We start from the raw sequence: 23,076 nt of genomic DNA on the forward strand, positions 1-23,076 counted from the left end.
GGGAGACCTAGTCCTACGACGGGCAAGTGCATCACAACCACGGAAGGAGGGAAAGCTGTCGGCCAACTGGGAAGGACCTTATATAGTTTTCAAACAGATACGCCCCGGGACCTACCACTTGAAAACTCCAGGGGGCAAGAAGATAGATCGCACCTGGAACTCAGAACACCTAAAGAAGTACTACCAGTAAGAGGAGCACAGTAGCAGTAGCATAGTCGACTGTCAGCCACGGTACACAGTAAGTCACATTACAATTATAGTTTTCAAGGATAATTTAAAATTTTATATTGGGATACATTCGTCTACTCTACCCATCGATCGGATCACCTCCAAAACACCAAGACGCAATGCCACCAAGGTCCGTAGACCACCAAAGCGCAATACCACCAAGGTTCGTAGACCACCAAGGCTCAAAGCCACCAAGGTCCGTAGACCACTAAGGCGCAATGCCACCAAGGTGTGTAGACCACCAAGGCGCAATGCCACCAAGGTCCTTAAACCACCAAGGCACAATGCCACCAAGGTTCGTAGACCATCAAGGCGCAATGCCACCAAGGTCCATAGACCACCAAGGTGCAATGCCACCAAGGTCCACTAACCACCAAGATGCAATGCCACCAAGGTCCGATGACCACCAAGGTGCAATGCCACCAAGGCACAATGCCACCAAGGTCTCTGGACCACCAAGGCACAATGCCAGCAAGGCCACCAAGGTTGAATGACTACCAAGGCCTATCGGCCACATACGAGGGATGAGGAACAACTCCTAGAAGGGAGACTACTTACTTGGGCGGTACTTCCCCAACGTCAAGTCGCCGACCAGGGAGAATGGAAAGCGAGCTGCAATGACCAACAAGTGAACCCATAAGGGCCGTAGAAGACAGACCATGGACATGGGCGAGGTTCTAAGTTCGAGGTCGAGGTTTGAGGTCCGAGGTCGATGTTCGCGAGGGGTCGAGATCAAGGTTCAAGTAAAGATGTGTCTATGGCCAAAGACCAATTTGACTCAATACAAAAAAAAAAAATTTCTCCCAAGGCCAAAGGCCGTAGACAACAGGCCATGGGTATGGGCGAGGTTCGAGGACGAGGTTCGAGGTTGAAGTTCACGAGGGGTCGAGGTCAAGGTTCGAGTAAACACGTGTATATGGCCAAAGGCCAATTCGAATAAAAAAAAAAAAAAAAAATTCCGCCACGGCCAAAGGCCTTAGGCGATAAACCATGGGTATGGGCGAGGTTTGAGGTTCGAGGTCGAAGTTCGAGGCTCAAGGTCCAAGGTTGAAGTTCGCGAGGGGTCTAGGTCAAGGTTCGAGTAAAGATGTGTCTATGGCCAAAGACCAATTCGACTCAATACAAAAAAAAAAAAAAAAAAGGGAGAGCAAATATTTTATATACCAGAGAAGACAGGCATGAACCAACGGAGATGGACGTGGATGAGTCAAGGCGGGAACAAGCCAATGGGTGCGGACGCCGGATGAGCACGAAAGCCGGATGGGCGTGACGACGGCCAATGGCCGCGGATAAGAGACCACGGCCAAAGGGCCATGGGCGCCATCCATGGGCGTCGACTCTTAAGAGAGAGAGAAGAAAGAGAGAAAAAAAAAGACAAGAAAGACCAAGAGGCCATGGCCTTTGGCTTCAACCTCTTGGGTGAGGAGACAAGGAGAGAGAAGAGATAGAAAAATGAGTGTGAAAGAAAAAAAAAAGAGGGCCACGGCCCTTTGGCATCAATCTTCCATTGGTGGCCCCCCAATATAGCTTTTCGAATCCTCTCCATTCCTCTACCCACTTTCCTTGGTATTGATCGTATTGTATGGCAAGGAACCTCGACGGGCACATTTTCAGTCTCTTTAGCCTATAGTTTGGCCATCAGGGGTGAATCACACACAAATGACAAGCGTTGGTTAAGAATCTGGCATCTCCCTACTGCGCCAAAGGTTCAGTATCTGATATGGAAAACTCTTCATCACAGACTTCCCCTTCCTGATCTCCTTAATCTAAGAGGCTTCAATCAAAACCCTTATTGCCATATTTGTCAGCAACACACTCAGTCCCCCTCTCATCTGTTCGTCAACTGTGACCAAGTAGAGGGTATTTGGCATCAGCTAGGTCTTTCACATCTCTTTATGCATCAAGAGGTTACATCAGGAATTCTATCTGTTTTGAATATTTCTTCCTAGCTTAACAGGGACAATTGGCTCAAAGTATCACTTTTCTGCGACCTTATATGGAATATATGGACAACATATTGGGACTTAATATACAGGCATATTCCGTTCAACCCGGCAACTATTATTCTCAGAGCTATAGCCTCATCCAGGGACCATCTTCAAAATTTCTCGGAGCCACGTCGGAGGGCGGTCAGGCTGGTACGATGGATTCCGCCTATTTCCCCCTTCCTGAAATTCAACGTCGATGGTGCTAGCCTAGGTAATCCAGGCTTGGCTGGAATGGGAGGTGTATGCAGATCATTCAATGCCTCCTTCATTTGTGGTTTCTCTGTTGGACTTGGGTGGAATTTTGCGCTTGTGGCAGAAGCCCTGGCAATACGTGAAGCACTTCGCATGGCACTCTCATTGGGTATCTCCCATCTCATTATAGAAAGTGATAACCTTCTCGTGGTTAACTCCCTCAATGATTACAGCTTAGAATGTCCTTGGAGAGTTTCTGCTATCCTACAAGATTGTAAACTCCTAGCATCAAATTTTGGCCACATCAGTTTCGTGCATGCCCTTCGCGAAGCCAACTCTGTGGTAGATCAGCTGGCCTCACTCGGAGCATCCTCTCAATCTAATTCGATTTGGCTGAACCCCCCACCCCCTGAGTGTACTCTCCTCCAGTTGTACTCCGACTTTACTGGAACATTGTTCGAGCATTAATAAATACTTTTTACCAAAAAAAAACAGGAGACAAGGAGAGAGAAGAGATAGAAGAAAGAGTGAAAAAAAAAAAAGAGAGCCAAGGGTCCAAGTTCATGGGCGTCGACTCCTAAGTGAAAACAAAGGAGAAGAGAGAGAAGAGAGAGAAGAGAGAGAAGAGAGAAAAAGTAGGAGAGAGGAGGAGAAAAAGTAGAAAAGAGAAGAAGAAAAAGTAAGAGAGAGAAAAGGAGAAAATGTAAAAGAGAAGAAAGAGAAAAAAACAGGGGGGGGGTTTGGCCACGGCCAAGGGCCGTGGTCAACTGGCGCCAACGAGCGCGGACAATTTAGCGGCGCCAACCGGTGTGGTGTGGACAGTCGAGCGATACCAATGGGCGTGGATGAGCACAAACAGGCCGAGATACGAGCAAAGAACGTGAAATCGAGGCACGGGCGCAAGGAGGCGACAAGTTCGTGACCGAGACCGCGGACGTAATCAAGATCAAGAGTAAACAACACTAAATAAGCCAAGGCTGGGCAAGCCACTAAAAAGGCCAAGGGTTAATAGCCAAGAAAGGAAGAAACTAGAAGAGAGCAAGGGAGACAAAGCTTTAAAACAAAAGTGCAAAGTCTACTCTCTTGGACATCTTAACCAAGAGAGTGGGGGGCAAATGATAAACCCAAATTCACACCAACCAATCGGAGGCCACCACGTGTCCCGGCCCAAGGAGGTGGACTATGACAGGACCAGTAAAGGACCAACCACGGGCGCGGACCGCAGGACCACCCTCCACAAGCGCCGATTCGAATGATCACCCTCTACAGGTGTGACCTTGGACAAGTACAAGCGTAGACCCTGGTCTAAGATCAAGGTACCACTGCCGCCATCAACAAGACATGCATCATCTCCAAGACTCTAGGCCACCGCCTATCAGTCTCGTAGTCCTGACGGACTCAAACACCAAGGACCTTATCTACTATGTAGAAGGGTCTATCCACTAAGGACATCAACCCCATTGGGACACTACCTCCCACGGGAAGACAACCAACTAAGGAAGAACCCTGCTATCCAGGGACTCTATGAAGTACGAGAACTACTCGCCATCGACTGGGACTCTCCACACCGCCACATTCCACTATAAAAGGGAAGGTACTCCATCCCCTCAAATCATCTTGAATATCTTGAATTCTATCATTCATCTGTTTGCTCAGAAAGATCTAACTTAAGCATCGGAGAGTCTTTGGCCGGAACCACACCGGTTCTCCTTTGTCATCCTGGTCTTTTTGCATGTTACAGCACTCGAGGGACCACCGAACGATTTCTTGACGTAACAATTCCAAAGTCCAAACTATTACTCGCTCTATCCAACAGGACTGTTCTCTTTGGAAAAACCCAAAAGTTCAAGGAAAAATGGTTAATACAAAATTTGGCTTAGCTTAGTTAGGAGTCTGAACAGAGACTTGAACAATCTTTTTCTATTTCCGGATTCCTATAAGATCCAATGTAATCTCCTCCCAACTTTTTTAGAATTCGCTGATCGTACAGCTAATTTTACTAATTCTTCTTTTAAATGTTTAGAAGACGCTAATCATATTTCTATGCTACATCTCTTGGCTCTTAAAACTCTTATTCAGAAATTTGGGCATCTCTCTAAGGGTTTACCTGTAAATTACTCTCTTTTTAATATATAGATTTCTTTTTCATTAAAAAAAAAATTTGGTTTAGCTTTATTTGGGATAAAAGAGTTTTTAAATCATGAATGTCTGAATATGATAAATTTTCCAAGTACCATTTTTTCTTTTAATGAGACTAAGAACATATCAATTAATTTGTGTGATGGTGACAAACAATTTATAGACGGCCAAGAAAAGGAACTAGAATTGACTTTGCAGAACTGAGTAGGTAATTAGACTCAGGAAAGTGCCTAGGATGGTTTGTTACAGTCCTTAAAAAGGCTTGGATCTATCCCATATAGAGGACATCTCTCTCTCTCTCTCTCTCTCTCTCTCTCTCTTATGGACAGTAAGAGTGATAAATCTTGAAGAATTCAACATTGTCGAAGATTTGCAAGGAAAAAGATCACTTTAAAAGATACCGATCACTTGAGTCCTAAATCCAACATACCACTAACTCCTAAGCAATTTGTCATGTACTCCATGTTTAGGTAACCTCAGGCTCGAAAAAGAAAAGCTTTAGTTACACCACCTGAATTGAAATAAGATGGGTAACCTTCCACAGTAACTGAACAAAATTTCACCATCTGTAGTGAAATGAGATGGGTAACCTTCTACAGTAACTGAACAAAATTTTAATCCAAGCTGACCTTTTGCTTAGTCCATTTACTAAAATCAATCATATAATTTACATATGATGGTATAGAAAATGATACTGACTCGTCTTTCAAATAGCCCTGCTTCATCAATAATATAATTAAACACAATGAACAGAACCTGCAGTTTTAAGATTTAAGCATGTAAGCTGAGCTGGTTACATAATTTACATTCTTCCTGCATTGTACCCTTGTAGAATGGTATCACACTATTTAATGCATGTGACACCTTTTCAGATCTCTGGATCAACTATTTGGTAGATTCCTTGGTCAGGATTTGCGAGAGCTTAAATCTTCCATCCAAAATGGGTCCTATCGGAAATGAAGCAAGTGATTAAAATGTTTCAGTGCAATGCCAGCCTCTTATCATATTTTCCACCATTTCCGTCCTTCCATTGTCTTGACCAGCTCATTTGCCATTGCTGCAAAGTTTTCAGCCCCATCTTGTAGCTCTTCAGTACGCCTGCTCAGCCTCTGGTAGAATTAACAAGGAAAAACAATTTAGACACAGGATTGATAATTATTTCAATGGAATTCATGTAATATATGCAGGGTGCATTGCAGAAAGAGAAGAATTAATTGTGATATTGAGACTCTTTCAACAACTATGATAATCATATTAAACATCACAGCATAAGACTGGCTTGTGAATTAGTGAAGAAATTTCACCCCAACTAGCAAGGTGACAGCCTGGCAGAAAACGTAGACTTTTTCTGAACTTTTCACAACACACTTATTATCACAAATACTTAAGAACAGTACCATAATGCTAATTCCGGCTTATTATCAATCAGATAGCAAGAATTACTGTCTGGAGTCCTGGGATACGCTTCAATGTTAGGATGACCTGTTATGCAGTAGAATCCAGAGGGGAATGGCCATGGGAAATGAAGCAATAAATATAACGAGGATAGATTAGAGACCCAACTTATTTCAAGAAATGTAGACAGTAAATGGACAGAATATGATAAAAAGGCCACAAAATGTCAAGGTAAACCAATGAAAGAGTTGAACAAGAATGATTATCACTTTGAAAAATGTCTTTCCCCAGCACACAAGTATTTTTGGATTTTCCCTTACATGTTGTGTTTCCCCACCTGTTTCCTGGTAGTTGCTTCCTACCAAATCATTTTCACTTCAAACTCCTATCTGTGGGAGATGAGACCAGTTTTCCTAAGGAAATCAACTCAAGTGTGCAGAGAAATGAACATCAAGGTAACAATGGGTAGACAGTAGACACGTGGTTTTAAGTATTAAGAGTCACTGTGTAGGTTCCCTCTTACTAAACACAGACAATCTTCAGATGTATAACAGAAGCTAAAACAAGAGATTATTCCAGCCGTCAAGATCCATGAAAACTCTCAAGTCTCAAGCACTTGCATGTATCACAACCGAGAATTGAAGAAATCTAAGACAATAGACAAGAGCATAAACTACCTCAAGTTTTTCCTGACGTTGCGCAAGCCTGTCTCTTGTTTGAGCTGCTACCGCAGCAACATCCTGGATTAGTGTACCATGTCAGCCAGCATGATCCATAAAAAGTTAAGTGGACACACTTAAGTTTATTTGGATTAAGTGGTCACGCTCAAGTTTATTTGGATTAAGTGGACACACTCAAGTTTATTTGGACATACCCCTCCGTGCCTGTACTTAGCAATGATTTCTTCTCGGGTTCTAACTCTTGGCTTCAGATCAACAGTTCCTCCTTCAAACAATTTTTGTCTGTCTGTTTCCGCGTCTGCAGTGTCAAATGGATAGACATGAAGTCTATATAAAAGATGTTTTCAAAATAATAAAAAATGCCAAAAAAAAGGTGCCTGATATACCTTTTTTATCATTCTTGCCTTGATGAGATGAAGTAGATGCAACAGGTTTGGGTTCATCGATTTCAATGTCATCTATGCCAAGAGAACAATATGAAGTGAGAAATAGAGGGTTAAGGAAGATGAGAGTGAGAGAGAGAGAGAGAGAGAGAGAGAGACCTATGTCAAGCTCCACAACTTCTTGATCATTTGTAATGTCTATAGATGGGTCTGAGAAGGGAACCCTTGAAAAAATGTTCTCTAAATTCATAGTAATTTGAGTTTTAGACATGCTTTTGGTAAGATTCTCTGCATGCCCCAATTTCTCCCCTTTAAAGCCCTTAACGATACCACCTAAAAGACCAGGACCAGTAAGCTGCAGAAACAGGAGTTAGCATAGCACAAATTCCCAAAAAAAAAACTCGATTTTCACAAGGCAATTGTTTGACAGACAACTGTCAAAATAGGATTCTTCAGAAACTTAAGTTTTTCAGTTTTCTGGTTCAACACAGAATCCACTGTAGGGTATAATATCTTTCAAAGAGTAAAAATGTTGTAAAATGACTATCAGAAGTTGGAACCAACCCGAATGTCAGTGGGGAAAACAGGTGGATTGATTAAAACTGGTTCAGCCAGTGGGTAATGAAAGTTGACTTCCATGGATGTCCTTTTGTTATGAAGAATATTGATGCAAATTTGGCCTTCTTGTCAGTTTCTAACCAGTTCTATATACAGATCGACCCTGAATGTATGACGACCCCTCACCCCCCAAGGGTAGCTGGTTATCAATTTCTCAGCAAAATGTGAAGTCTTTTTAGGCCACCACTGGGGGGTGTTCTTTGTATACTTAGGGGTGGTGACTCTTGGCCTAGTCCACCAACCTTTACAGTCTATTTCCCATCAAGCAGTACTAAAATTTTCTTAACCATTCTTGGCAAACATAAAAGATACTGCGACAAACATAAAAGATTTTGAGATAAACATAAAAGTATCCATTTTTCAAGTTTATTTTCAAGGTCTCCATCAAGCAGTACTAAAATTTTCTTAACCATTTGAGACAAACATAAAAGATTTTGAAATTGCATGACATTTTTCAGAAAATCAGACAAAGCCGGCCTACAAGACACCAGAAAAATGAAAATATTCTTAGGTACCTGCTTTCTACTCTGGCTTGAGGAGAAGTTAATGGCAGCATCAGCAGCAGCTGCAACAACCTTATCATGAAGACAAGGCAAAGACTCCGGAATCCTAAAAGAGTTCTCTTAGCACTTATTTTAAATTTCATTTTCATTTTAGTCAAGAATTCAAGACTGAAAAAACACAGAAAAAATGCAAACATACCTGAAGTCATTTTCAAAGGTGAAAAAAGAGATGAATGCCAATTCATACCCATTTGCCTGCAAAATATCCTCAAGATCAGAGAAAAAAGTTGGAACTATATAAACCAACAGATACATCTGTTTGCGTATGTCGGTTATCTTTGTGCGCAAGATCAAAATCTAAAATGCTTTCCCAATTAATTAATTGTGACAAGGATGATAACAATAAGCTTAATGCCAGCAAACATGTCCTCATACTTTCAGAAAAATGCACCACTAGGACCATAAACATGGGCTTTTACCAAAATTTTCGGATAAGTTGTGGCTTTTTAGCTATTAGCCTAAACATTGTACAGAAAACAGTTCTTTTGAAAATTCAGATGAAATAAGATAATTTAGATTCAGACGGTTATTAATTGGTCTCCCACCCTTTGTATCACTATAGTGCATTATTTTTTTCGGCTCTCTTTCTGAGTTTTCTCTTGTATGTAAGGTAAGATTTGAATTCACAAGGTCAGAATCAGCCACAGCCCAATATAACATATAGTAAATTAAGCTATGGACCATATAGAAGACAATTTATAAACAAAGGGACATAAACTCATTTATGGTTCTTGTCCAATCCCTTCAGGATGTGGAAAGAGACTCCCTTAAATTCTTAGAAAGTCAGCCCCCAAAGGAATTGCATATTGAAAATCTTCCTCATGACCTGCTCCTTTGTATATGCATTATCAAAAATGTGTGGATTCCTTTCACAAACACCATGAATGAGGGGCTTGATATGAATCCATTTACGATGTTCCACATGATTTTTCTCCTAAAACTACCCAAGGACACCATGAACGAGGGACTCGATATTCAGACGTGGCAACAGTCACCTCTCAGACAACATTAAGAAGAAGCTCCTTTACGGCCAAGGCGCAATGGATGAGAAGATGAATTATGGTTTATGCATTTCATTTGCAGACAGAAAACACGTTCACCATGATCCATTTACTTGAGATCATGTAGTCCACTATTCGGATCTTTTCCAGATATGCCATCCACATAATGGGACTCCACAAGAATATCACCGGTAGATCCGCTATCTACACTTTAATAAAGGAGCTGAAAGGATATCTCAGACATGGATCAAATTTTCAGACCTGGACCAAGCTAAATAGTTGACCCAGAGAGGTCACCTGGCCACTGAAATAGATTTTTTTTTTTCTGTTCCTTCTGGTAAACCCACTCTGAACCGTTCAACCCAGATGGGTTTCTATCAATCGGGACATTTTGGAAGGCTGACCTATTCAACTTGGGGTTCCGCAAATCGGATCATACAAATAAAGATTGCTTTTAGGGTGAAGGAAAGTTGAACACTACCTCTCAGAAAGAGGAACAAACATCTTACTACATGCTATCATTGTTGCCTCAAGAAAGTTGTGGCATCTGGTAGGGTTGTTGCCCTCCCTAAACAGAAGACCAGTAAATCTACAAAGAACAAACCCCGTCACTACTGAAAAAAGAGTTACTTGGGATAATTTCTTCAGACAGCCTGAGATTCAGGACTCTATAGGGATAGATGGAGAAGTCGATTTAGTTGATTGGGAAAAGGGTGGTTCAAAAGTTAAGAAAATTGTCTCTGGTAAAAGAAATCTTGCGAAGTTGCAGGTTCGGGTATTTATGTTTTGGCAGCCAGTGCTGGTGGGTAGGCCATTGGTGGTTTCATGTGGAGGGTGGTATTCTGGACTACTTCCCTTTTTACTTGGTAAAATTCTTTGTGTTGTTGCCAATCAAAAGTAAAAACAAGGGATTACGGAGTACTTAATGACTGCACCAAAGCATGTTTTGCACATTTATTGTTTTATGCAAAATATATAGCTAACAAAAATATCAAGGACTGACCAAGTAAGCTTATGTCAAAACAGTTGAAATAGGATCCGAACAGCAGAATGGGTTGTACCCAGATGAAGTCTGATAACCATTTAGCGTTACCCTGAATCAACTTTCCATAATAATTATTTCAGCACTTTTTGGGCCAGAACAATGCCGAAAAGTGTGAAACACAATACTGTTCATGATCATTTAGAAAAACTTTTACAAGAACTTTAATCTACATTTATAAATAATATTTATAAATTATTGCAATTATGATTTTGTAACATCCTAATGACACTTGTGAAACACTTGTTTATCAGAACTGGAAAGGAAAAAAGCAAAGATGCAGTTATAATCAAATAAGAAAAATAATTCAGGCAATGAATAGCTAAAAAGCAGAATAGCTGAGCTTTATGAAGACAGAAAAAAATATCAACCAGTGTAATCTGGCCATTATCATAAGAACTCATCATCTTGTTCATATTTGTCTTGAAGCTCCACCTCAGAATTGACATTAAAGAACTTTCTCCCACCACTTCTAAATCTGGCAGAGACCTGCCCAAAGACAAAGATCAAGCACGTGAACTACATTACCAATTTACCGCTCAGGCAAGTACCAAAGCTGAATAACCTTTCATACTCATGTAAAATAAAATTTACTATCAGAAGGATCAATTATATTTCATATTCTAAAATGAAGAAAACAGTTGATACCATTAGATCACTACTATCATGTGAAACAATTTATCTGCAAACTAAGCAAAGGGGGGGGGGGGGGGACACCAGCATTACAACCTTTACCTTATTTCGATGGCTCCAGTCTGGTAGAATAAGATCAATCCTTTCACTTTCTCATCTTTCTTGAAAGTTGTAGCCCAACAACAAGGTTTACCAAGTTTCACTTTACGAATGGACTTCTTTTTCCCCTAATATAGAAAACAAGTTACTTTAATTGGCAAACAGAAATAATAACACATAAGAAAACCAAAATGTAAATGGCTCTTCAGATGAGCATGTTGAGTACTCTCTCTTGGCATGCATTCTAATTCTGCAATGTGGAGGGCTAATGTGATCAATCCGACCATTGGATAAATAAAGCATCCCTTGAAATGTCTCCATGTCAAATTTCATGCTCCATCTCAACCTAATGGCCCACCATCGAGTGGATTTTCTCCTCCACATTTTCAGCTATCAAATCAATAGAGGGCTGATGTGACAACTCTAACAGTTGGATAGATAGGAGATCATGTGACTGGCCATCTGTCAAATTTCAAGGCCAAACTCAATCACGTGGCCCACAGGGTATTGAAACCTTTAAACCTAGTAACACTAGTCATCAAAATCTTCACGAGACCTGACCTGTTAATAGGGCAAAAAAAAAAATTCCCAGTTGTTTTGAGATAGTGCAACATGGTTTACCGCTTTGACGATGAAACTTATCACACGAGTTGAGCGAAGTAGACAACTTGCCCACAGAATTTGAGCAGAGACTAACCTAACATGTGGCAGATGGAAGCACCTAAGGGGGCTTGACAAGAGACACCTCCCTAGACATGTTTGTCTGAAGAAATCACACTCAATACAAAAAAGAAAAATGATGTACCTGAATCACAGATTTTAATGAGTATAATCGAACAGTGTCTTCACAACAAAGCACAACAACTGAATCCAATAACTTTTCCCCTGAACATGTAATTTCACTAGAAGTTTGAAGTTCAACTTCTTCTGGCTTAATTCCACTGCTAGTATTGGAGGGTGCAGAATCATTCTGAACAGTAATTTCATGGGACAGATGCTGTGGATGCTTTTCGTGGGAAGCTTCGGAGACTGAATTGATGCCCTCTGAAGTAGAAAAAGTCCCATAAATGCATAAATCATAAATGCAACTACAATAAAGAAACATCTGATTACAGAAGATAAATTAAGATCGATACACAAACACATGGTTATTTTCTGGAAGAAAATATTACTTGCCTATGACATACATGGAAATGGCAGTTGACTCCTTCACGTGCATTGGCCTAGAGCTGATCAAATTACCACTCGCACCATCGATAACCAAAATGTGTGCATTCCTGGTTAGAACTAAAACCATATCTTCAGTAGGATCCTTTGGATTTGCAGGTCCTGAATTCTTTGGGCTGTTTATTATTAGGCTTTGAATATCCGAAAATGCTTTCATAGTCAAAGAAATAACAGCTGAACTAGAGCCAGATACACAGTTCGTAAGAAACTTAAGAGAAATTGAAGACATATCAAATACAGCGACCTGAAATGAGGGCAACAAACAATGGATATTTATCAATAACTTAATCAAAATGACCAGTCAACAACTCTAAAGAAGATCTAAAGCAGGCCACTAGGTGGATGATACCAACCCGACCACACTCAAATCCAACAGCAAGTTCAGCTCCAGATTTTGCGAATTTCAGGGTTTGAATGGGAGAGTCGATTAAGGAAAAGACAGCAGTACATTGAAGCCCCTTCTCTTGATGCATGGTGTGAACTGTGGAACAGTTTCACAAAATTGAAATTATCAAGAAATTAGAAAGAGAAGGCAACAATATGTTATCATTAATAAATAGCATTAAGACAGTAACTGTTAATTAACAGTATGATGGGTATCTCAGAAATGAATTCCAAGACAGGAAGCAAAACTTATCATTTGCGATAAGTAGATATCCATAAAAGACTTAGCATCTGCAACCATAAAGAAAAAGAAAGCTGACATCCATTTCAAGTTTACAACAATGCCTCAAAAGTGAAAAGATTATTACAACCATCTTGTTGTGAATGCAAAGCTGAATTTTAGATTTATAAATAATTTGAAAACTGCCAGAACAGAGGTTGTATTATATTTATGAGCGTTAGAATGTATAACTTTCGTGTGCCAATTAAGTACGAGAACAATCGAGCATCTACCATTTATATCAGTTGTCACCTAGCTAGTCAATATAGATGATCTCTAGCAATATTTCATTCATCTATTTGGTAAAGAGTTTTGCTCGACACTGAATAATGTAATTAACACTGTAGAGATGACACCTTCATGTTTAGTTTCTGTCAGAAAGTGAAAGCCTGTCTCACTGGAACTGGCGTTGAGCTTATAGACACGAACCTACACATGTTCATAAAAGCAAAAATACGACTAATCAATATAGCATAAAGTTTACTCAAGAGTCAAAGAAGTAGCTACTAGAAGAATTGTTCTGACCAGACCACGCTCATTTCCAACAGCTAAAGTTGAAATCAGAGAGCAGAAGTCCAATGCTGATACTGAAGCACCTGCACCAGCCACTTTAATACCCTGAACCTGCCAATTTCAGATTATATATGTTGTTCCATATAGCACATAGCACATAGCACATTCCCAAATCAGTTAAGCAATGGTTTTGATGAACATCATCATGGTGAAAGAGAGGCATATATATTTTCTTAAAATCTGAAATGATCAGATGATTTGGTTGTCAAGAAGCTCTAACCTCGCCATATAAAACAAGTATAAGTGATAGGACTGGATATGTAGCATCCCATACTCGAACAGATCCATCTTGGTAACCAGCTATATATATTTTCTCAACCCCATTGACTTCAGAAAAGGACAACTGGCTGGGAATACCACCCGTCAAAGCCCACTTGTTACAGGACGTTAGGGTAGATTTCACTCCAGTTTTCATGGCTGAAACCATCTACTCAAAGAAACAGAACCCAATTCAATGAACTGGGGTGAAACTATATCAAATTTTGGAATTTCTTGCACATAATAAAATGCAATACCTCTGAGAGAACCTTTGATGAGTTTGTGCTCCCAGTTAAGAAACTGACTTTTGCCACAGTCATGCATGGATCTATAGTAGGTATTACTGAAGGAAATTGCATGGAGGGAATAGAAGGCCTTTTCTCTCGCTGAGATGTCAATGCAGATAAGCAAGAATCATCATATACATGCAATTGTCCAGGGTTTGTCAAGACAAATAAGGCAGCTGTGTAGTTATTCTCTGTTGCCCCAGCATCTGGTATTAAAATCATGTCTGCAAAAGAGCCATTAAGTGAAAGGTCCACACGAAAGACACATTTTGAAGTCTCTATCCCAGAAGACCAGTCAAGATTCAGGACCTGCAACAGGGGAGAAAAGAAAGAAATATGAATGGCACCTTTCCGATACTAAACAAAAAATTAACAAAGAGCGGCAAATGAGTGGTAGTTCACTCTTTCCTATGCTCAGTCCCCAAAAAGTAAAGTCATACAAGACATTGTCCTTTAGTGTTCGTACTTTCTTAAAGCAATATGGACTCAACAGCTCAGTTATTGATAATGAATCATAGTTATCAAGGTGTCGCCATGGCGTCCAGGCTCCTTGGTCGCCTTGGCCGCCTTGGGCGCCATGGCGGTGTCGCCTTGAATTTTGACCCTCTAAAACGCCATGGTCGCCTTCCCGCCTTGATAACTATGTAATGAATCATAATCAACATGGAGACATGAAAGAATGAATCATATGACAGGATTTGCTAAGAAAATGTAGTACCATCTTCACATATCATTGAGCCAAAGAAAGTCAATCCTAACATGTATTTCTTTCTCAATCATGCTTCATTTTTTGTTATATAACATGGTTTGAACCTACAGGTACTAACTGCTAAGAAATAGCTGGCTTGGATTTGGTGCATAATGCATAGTCCAAGGGACCTTCGATTTATGGGCATGCATGTATCGAGGATTGGTTTGAATTGTAAGTAGTAAATTACATAAACCACCTTGACAACAAGGGTGTTTGGAAAATAAAAGTGGCCTGTGCAAATATTTAACCATCTAGGGAATAATGGTTATAGAACCACTTGTAATTCAGATTACTTGCCTAAAAATGATTGTTGTGCCTAATGACTTTCTTTCAAGTAAAAATGAAGAACTAGATATCTCAAGTGTGAAGGTGACAGTACTTGCCCCTGGGCAGGGGCAGGGGCTGGGGTGAGGCTTGTGTTTGGATATATTTAAGAAGAGAGATTATGGATGAAAGGAAAGACTATTGTAACAACTGAATGAAGGACCATTTAAAGGTACAGTGGAAGCAACTTATAAAGTAATGATTCAGGGAGCATGAAATGGAACTTCTATTGCTTTCTAATAAAATGTGTTATCTATTAAAAAAACAGAAAATGAACCATGCAGCCTGGTTTTTGTGACTGTTTCAGATGCAATTCCCTCCTAAAGGACCTAAACAGCTGGTTTTACACACCAAAAGCAGGCGTGGTAATAATCCTCAGGGAGCATGAATCAGAAAATTAACCATGCTTCCTGATTCTTAGATTTGTTCAGAGGCAGCTCCCTTCCAAACAGAGCTGATTTTGTGCGCTCCAGAAGCAAGGAGATTGCATATGGCAAGAATATTTGTGGAACTAAGCTCAAGATCAATCAACTCCTAGGAAATGGACACTATTATTACTACTGCCTATCTCCTATTTCATGCTGAGAAAGAAGGTATGCAGCATCAAGCAACAGTAATTGTGTTGCTTTCAAATCCAAATGTCAGGCATCTTTTGAAATAATTACTTAAACAAATGGTCTAATCTACTGATTTAAGATGGTATCTAAAAGGTGTCAGAAGCTTAAACTATTTCCTTGAGTAATAATATCTAATAGAAAGGATTAACATAGAAGAAATAACACGGTGCATCAGCATTAGTAAAAGACAGGTTGGTTCCAAGGACATAGAATGTAAATCACTAAACCTTAAAATCAGAACATTCAACAGCTAAATTAGGAGACAAGGGAAAAGAAGAAGAGCACCGTCAGAACTTCTTCAGATCCTATTTCATCACCACCATAGACAAAAAGTTGCCCTCCATGATGATCTTGTGATCTATTTGCAGACCAGTGTAAGACAATCACAGGGATTCTTCTCTTCGCAGAGGATAGTTGTAGCTTGAAAACATTATTAGATGATGTTCCCGATTGTGGGCCTTTGGTAGAAGAAGTATTTGATGTATTCCATAACATTATATCTCCATCTACATATCCCACAGCAAGAATGGATCCATTGGAAGACGCCCAACAAAGAGAGCTTATCTCTTTCTCCTCTTCTTCATTGTTGGATGCATTGTCTGGAGGTTCATTACTCACTCCATTTGAAGATTCCTTCAACTGGAGATCCTTATAGCCTCTAACAAGAACAACCCGACCCTCGGAAACATCCCAGAGAATAATCAACCCATTCTCATATGCGATCAGAACTCTGCAGATGGACAATAATTCTTAGAAATCCAATAGGGTATAATTATTTTTTGGTAACTTGAGCAGTGCAATCATCATTCATGTCCTAGTCTCATATGACAATTGATATTATGCAATGTAAGAAAGGATGTGAATTCAATGAATCCAAAGATTTCAAGCAATACATAAATTCCACACAAAAAAATAAACTGTGCAGCTAGTAACCATTTTCCTGTAATTTCATTGAATAAAAATCATATGATCTTAACTTCTTTTGACAGCTAAATGAAAATTATTCAGAAGAAAAACCAGTAGATCTTTGCCATACTGTACAAGCCATGAGCAAAGTTCAAAAACTTGGGTCTCGGTCTTGTTTCAACAAGGTGACCAAAACTCCCGCTTAGGCGACACTAGTTGTCAAGGTGCTTGGATGCCAAAGCGGTCACCTAAACCACGCATTGACAATTATGTTCTTGTCTCCATCTATTCTCAACCATTCTTCCCCAAAGTTTCTCAGTATGGTTCATAAGTTTGATCTTGCAATCATAGTTGTCACGGCGACGCTTAGGCATCCAAACGCCTTGGTCACCTTGTTGGTGTCGTCTTCCGTCCAGGCCCCCTCCAACGCCTTAGGTCGCCTAGATGCCATGACAACTGTGATTGCCTGTTCTTATAGATAACAATGACAATGATTTTTTGCAAGGTTGTCAAGGAGACCTAGGCGCTGGCGTCCTACCAGGACGCTTAACCATCTCCTAGGTGAGCACCAAGATGGAAAGGTGGACGCCTTACTCTCATGAGGGAGGGGGTTCAATTAAGGGTATGGTAAGTAATATGTAAATCCTTATGTGGGTATTTTGTTTATCTAAAATAAAAGGATAGAGATGGAACGAAAAACTTATAAGCTTAAAAAGTGATTGTTGACATCGTATCATGGGTACTTTACATCACTTAGTTAGGCTTTGGTTATTTTGTAGCAGTGACTTGGATTGTGGAAGCATTTGGCCTGAGGTTGAAGAACGAGGGCCAGCGGAAACTTGCAGCAGCGACTTCTACAGGCAACTTGCAATGTATCAGGTATGTATGTCTTTCTCCCTCCCACCTCTTCTTCCTCCTCCTTTATCTATCTCTTGCTTCTTCTTCTTTCCTCCATCTCCTTTCTCTTCTTCCTCTGCTTCATTTTTCTTTTTCCTTGGCTATCCCTTCCTTCTCCTCCTCCATTTCAAGTCTGGGCAACTAGACAACTAGGTGACTGGTCACCTTGGACCTGAGAACCGCCTTAATACCTAGGTGACACCTTGACAACCATGGTTTTTTTCAATTCATCCAGCAAATTTTTTTTTTTTTACTGCTGTAATCTATGAAACCAGAGAAGAGAGGAACAAAACTGCAGCCGCAACTTCAATTAATTCAAAAATGAAGAGAATACAATATATAAAGGGATAGGGGAAATCTGGAAAGACCAGAACAAAAGGCACAACACGAGACCCATAAGGGATCTCGGTACTAGTGCCAGATGCTAATCCCGAGACCCATAGATGGTTCCCCCTCAATACTTCTAACAACTGCCAATAATCTTGTTGAATAAATAATTTAGTTAATCAACACAATCCACCCACTCCCTTGCATTTCCAAACATCAATATGGATATCATCTGTTCCCAATGCTTTCCCTATTTCTTCTTTCTCAAGGTTTCTTTAACTTCAATGAACCTGATTTTATGAAAATAACTATGGCTTTTAGTATCTATCCGGCTAGTCATTCCTCCAGAAATGACATTCCGTGTTTGATTTTCATGTAATAGTTCCATAAATAACTTTTTATTTTCTTTAATCTTTGAATATTTCACTAAGAAAAGAGTGGTAAGAAAAAAGAAAAAAATCCTAATAGGAACTTCATTTCATGAAGAGAAGTGCACATAGATCATTTGAAGTAGTTTACCAAACTTGAATGCCAAAAAGTCTATTAGTTCAAATTTTGATACAAAAGAAAATAGAAAGGGTTCAAAATGGGACCCATATGGCCGCATCCCTAGGGATGGAACAATGCAGGATCAGAAGAAAGTCAAGAGACAGTACAATTAATTAGAACAAACAACCTTTTATTTATGGTTTATTCATTTTCACCATATTGGAGGTCATGAGGATAACATTTGGATTTACAATATTTTTCTTTTCGTTCAAATTTTGGCCACCTAGTCAAATTTTGTACAATCTTTTGCTCTCTCTTTTTATAGTGAGCTGTGTTCATTTAATTTTTTTTAGTGCAACTCAACTTCTCTTTAGGCCAAATATGTTAGGGTCCAAAGATGCCTTTTTTTTTTTTTGGTTTGGGAGGGGGGTGTTGGTAGGCTATGTAGGAACCTCTCCAACAACATCAAGATCTCATAAATTCTAGTTGATTAAGGAAAGGAGTAATGACAATATCAATTTGAGGTTATCAATGTTTGCCTGTTTCTTTTATCCTGGCAGTTGGAAATGAAGCTAGTCAATGGTCCGGTTTCTTATAGGGATGTAAATGGATGGCCAAAAATATGGATTAATGTCACATAGGATTATTATGGGAACTGGGCATGGGTGTGTTTGTTCAGGATGCAGATCCACCTGCCCCCAAAACCTGATATGTTGGATGTGTTCTGGATAGGACATGTATACGAGAATTTGGTTAAAATGTTTCAGAAGGGGGCTAGTGTGACAAAATAAGGATTAACCTTCTTCACAGCCACGTTCATGTGTCCAACTTTTGGGTTTTGGGTGAGTTTCAGACATGGTACAAAATTTTGCGATATATCGCCGAAATTTCGGTAATTTTGACACTACCGAGACGAGATGGGCTTCCGAAATGAAAAAAATTCAAATTTCATAGAAATTTCGGTATATTTCGTAGAAATACTGTGTATTGAGCAGTATATTTCAGTAAATTTCGGTACATTACAGTATATTTCAGTAAATTTCGTAGAAATACTGTGTATTGAGTATTGAACTATTGACTATTATGAAGTTTATGAGTTATGATTTATGCACTTATGACTTTATGAATTTAAACTTTAAAGTTTAAACTAGAGGCTACATTTGACTTTATTTTTGTTTCATTACTTTGTTTAAATTTCTTATTATGTCTTTTAGTACTTAAACAATATGTATTTAACTATTTTATCCATCAGGGTCCGACCGTATACAGTCAATCAAGGGTGCAAACCCAAAACACCACTTTGAGTTCATTTTTTTTTGCAATATGAAGGTTTAGATGTGTTTATTTAGCTTAAATAAGGGTGTACATGAAGTATTAGGCCTTAATATGGCCAAAAACCCATCGAGATGGAGTGCCAAAATATGGCAGAAAAAATACCATATTTTGACGAAATTTCGGTATATTTTGGATATTTCGGATATCTCGGTAGGCCCGAGATACCGATATATCGCGAGATATTGAACTATGGTTTCAGATACATTTCTCATACACAACCATGTTGGGTTTTGTCATCCCGGGTGTTCCATGGTTTCATGTATTGTTTGCATAACAGAGATCTGGATTCATATCCAAAATCAGATACAAATTCAGATACCTTTTGCATCTGGATTTGCAATTGGGTACTCTTAAAATGTCAAATCCTTTTGTCAAGCTACATTTCTATATATAGAGTTCTGGCAGACCAACACTCTGGTACTAAAAAACTAACAGATGCTGACAATGTAGTTGCCCACTTTAAACATGAAAAATGGCAAGTAGAAGAAATCTAGATAAGTACACTTATATTAGAACCTTTTAGTGTCAAGTCGATCATTAAAAATTGGTAGACCTTTAAAATGTATGGAGAGACATTCTAGATGAAGTCAACAAACTATGGCCACAAACCTAACTAGATATGATATCATTCAAACCAGAAACCAAATAGGTGAACTTTCAGCACTTCTTAGTTCTTATATCTTGCCTATTTCCAGAAGTACAAGGTTGGGGAAGAATTCCAACAATGGATTGATGACTAGGAAAGGAAATCCCAGCAGCTTCTGTAAAAGAGAGAAGAAAAAAAAAGTGGTGTCAAATAGACATTCAAACAAACTGGAGTTGCAGGATTAAAATTCAATAAAAGTTCACTTGATGTCCATTACAGGAAATATTTCATCCTCCAACCATTTACAGGAAGAAAATTTGAGCATCAAGACGAAGAAACCACAGCACACAGATTAACATGAAAATTCCCATGTGTGATAAGTTGTTGCTGCTGATAGAAGATAAAGAAATATATGCCTTCAATAAGATGTGTCTCATGTGTATTTGGAACTTGATACCTTATAATTGCCCCTTGTCTTATTCCCAAAAGATTCTTTAAGGGTATAAAAGGGTTTTCAAAAATAATTTGAAAGTGACATATCATTATGTCATTATCAAAAGGTGCCATTATCATTCACATTTTTCGAGTGTACATGTGAAATGAAAATATTTACCCTCATTGGGAAAAATTGTATGTCATACTAAAAAGGCAAAAAATGATATGATCCCGATGTGCGAAAAAACTAGGAAGGATAAAGTAAGGAATGAACGTTTTAGAGCAGACTTGGGAATTGCCCCGATCAATGACAAGCTCAGAAAGAGTCGTTTGAGGTGGTATGGTCATGTGCAATGAAGGCCTAGGGACGCCCCAGTAAGGAAGAGTGATATGATCCCGATTGAAGGAGCTAAAAGAGCTAGGGGCAGGCTGAAAATGACCATAGGAGAAGTTGTGAGGAAGGGCATGCATAGTCTAGGTCTTGTACCAAGTACGACCTCGGATAGAGCCTATTGGAGGGCAAGGATCCATGTTGTAGACCCCATCTAGCTGAGATTCTCTTGACTGGCTGTGCTGTGCCTCTTTTCTCTTACTCTAATCTTTCACCTCTCATTTTTCTTTCATTTTCCATCTTCCATTTGTTGTTTTCCTTTTTCTTTTCTCATCTCATTTTCCATTTTCTTTTTCTTTTGTTTAGATTGCAGTTTCCCTACTTTGTCTGTTTGGATCCATGTAGCCGACCCCATTAAGTTGGGATAAGGCTGAGTTTGTTGTTGTTGTTGTACTAAAAGGGAAAAAAGGTTGCAAATTATTTGACACCTTGAGGGGTGTCAATAAGAAAATCCCCTTAAATAATGTTTGTCTAAACATAAGTAGAATCAAACCACAAAAGCGTATGGAGAAAAATGAACATCATGATCTGCCAGCCAGGAACGTAAAATAACAGCAACTTAAGAAGACTTCTGCTTTGATTTCAATTCAAAGCCACACAACTGCTAATTAATCAGCAAACAGTTGGTCATGAGTTGTAGTAAATAGATAGTACTTGTATTCATAAAAACCTTTCCCAGAAGAATTTTATTTTCACATAGTATTATGATTATTTTATTACTTAAAAGCATAGTTCTAAAACTCACCGAGATCTCACGAATCTTGGAAAACTCGAGAATCTTGACCTGGTCAAGACGAGTTCTCTAATGAGACCCAAATCTGCATGGTTTCAGTAAACTCGACCGAAATTTCGGTGAAATCTCAAAAATTTTGGCGAAACCTCGAAAATCTCGGATATCTCGACCTGCTTGAGAAGAAACTACTCTTGTTTCTTCTTGAACACTATGATGTGGCATTCATATGTCATGCAGACGGAAGACAATGCACGTCGGTTCCATCAGACCATGAATGGACTTGATCTAGCATGTCATAGTTCATATCAATAGACAGTCACAGACTCACAATATTGTATTGTTGGGACATGGAAGAATATGGTGTCTATGACATATGTATTGTTCACTGTACCTGAGAGATGAAGGACAAAACATGAAGAAAAAGAGGCCAAACACTGTTCACGTGAACAGTGTCACAGCCCCTTAATTTGGTTTGGTGAGAATATTACTAGAAGAATCATGGGGGCAGTTTGTCAATATCTTAAAGTCTTTTTAACTAAACCGATGGAGACAACTTAAAGGCTGGGGACCACAACCTATGGAGTTCGGCTGCACCTATTAAGCCATCTAAAGTGGGGTCCACATGATTCAGTTGAGGAGATTTGAAGGCTTTAGAATCAATTCGTATTTAGTAGTTTCAAATTCATGTCATTCCTAGTTACTAAATTTTATTAGTTTCTATTTCTAAGTAGTTTCTATTTTTGTTAAAGCTTGAGATGCAAGCTATGTCTTTTATTTATATGTAACAGCCTTTAGAGGCTCATCACGATTTGTTTGATGAATGAAATTTTGCTTTGAAGCATGAAGATTCTCATGTCTAATTGCTTGTGACTTGAAGGGCTGAAGGAGCCTGGCAAAGAGCCTAATCCACCTATCCCCCCTACTTACTAATTCTCTTCTTCTCCATTCTCTCCATCTCCAATCGATTCCTGTGTTGCTACTGTTCTCTGTTGAGCAATTCCAGTGCTATGAAGACTCATTAAAGAGCTGCAATCAACCCCCAGTCACTGCAAGACTGTTGCTGCCATCGACTGAAGCCTGCTGCTGCTCCTGCAAGTTGAGTTGTTGCTGCAACGTTCTAATTCCATAACTCTATAACCCCCCCCCATCAAAACTTACTGGGTTTTGGAGCATAACATCATACCAACACCCCTCCACTCGATCCAGTTTTTAGCCTGTTCTGCTGGCTAAATTGCCCTATTCTCCATAACCTTCTATTTTCATTCCACCCCTATAACTTCACTTCTACCAATCAGAATTTCACCAAATTTTCAGC

At 39.4% G+C, this 23,076-nt stretch overlaps 1 protein-coding gene across 3 annotated transcripts in view; it reads right to left on the reverse strand.

Annotated features, from left to right (window-relative positions):
- Positions 1-5,250: 5,250 nt before the first annotated feature.
- The window catches only part of LOC122671267, a 71,477-nt gene continuing 53,651 nt past the window's right edge, over positions 5,251-23,076 (reverse strand). The window contains exons 7-24 of one of the 3 annotated variants that reach the window (XM_043868398.1): positions 20,302-20,377; positions 15,948-16,392; positions 13,953-14,279; positions 13,646-13,852; positions 13,378-13,476; positions 13,209-13,281; positions 12,542-12,669; positions 12,138-12,432; positions 11,767-12,005; positions 10,965-11,089; positions 10,601-10,718; positions 8,326-8,381; positions 8,139-8,232; positions 7,165-7,360; positions 7,009-7,080; positions 6,817-6,920; positions 6,620-6,682; positions 5,251-5,656 (exon numbers count right to left, since the gene is read on the reverse strand). In XM_043868398.1, coding sequence (XP_043724333.1) covers positions 5,549-5,656; positions 6,620-6,682; positions 6,817-6,920; positions 7,009-7,080; positions 7,165-7,360; positions 8,139-8,232; positions 8,326-8,381; positions 10,601-10,718; positions 10,965-11,089; positions 11,767-12,005; positions 12,138-12,432; positions 12,542-12,669; positions 13,209-13,281; positions 13,378-13,476; positions 13,646-13,852; positions 13,953-14,279; positions 15,948-16,392; positions 20,302-20,377 — 2,825 coding nt within the window. In that variant the 3' untranslated portion in view covers positions 5,251-5,548. Of the gene's footprint in view, positions 5,657-6,619; positions 6,683-6,816; positions 6,921-7,008; positions 7,081-7,164; positions 7,361-8,138; positions 8,233-8,325; positions 8,382-10,600; positions 10,719-10,964; positions 11,090-11,766; positions 12,006-12,137; positions 12,433-12,541; positions 12,670-13,208; positions 13,282-13,377; positions 13,477-13,645; positions 13,853-13,940; positions 14,280-15,947; positions 16,393-20,301; positions 20,378-23,076 lie in introns of all 3 variants that reach the window. The other 2 variants (XM_043868397.1, XM_043868396.1) reach the window with 2 other exon arrangements.

This window comes from Telopea speciosissima, chromosome 8, assembly GCF_018873765.1.
Source record: "Telopea speciosissima isolate NSW1024214 ecotype Mountain lineage chromosome 8, Tspe_v1, whole genome shotgun sequence".
In the NCBI taxonomy this organism is placed as follows: Eukaryota; Viridiplantae; Streptophyta; class Magnoliopsida; order Proteales; family Proteaceae; genus Telopea; species Telopea speciosissima.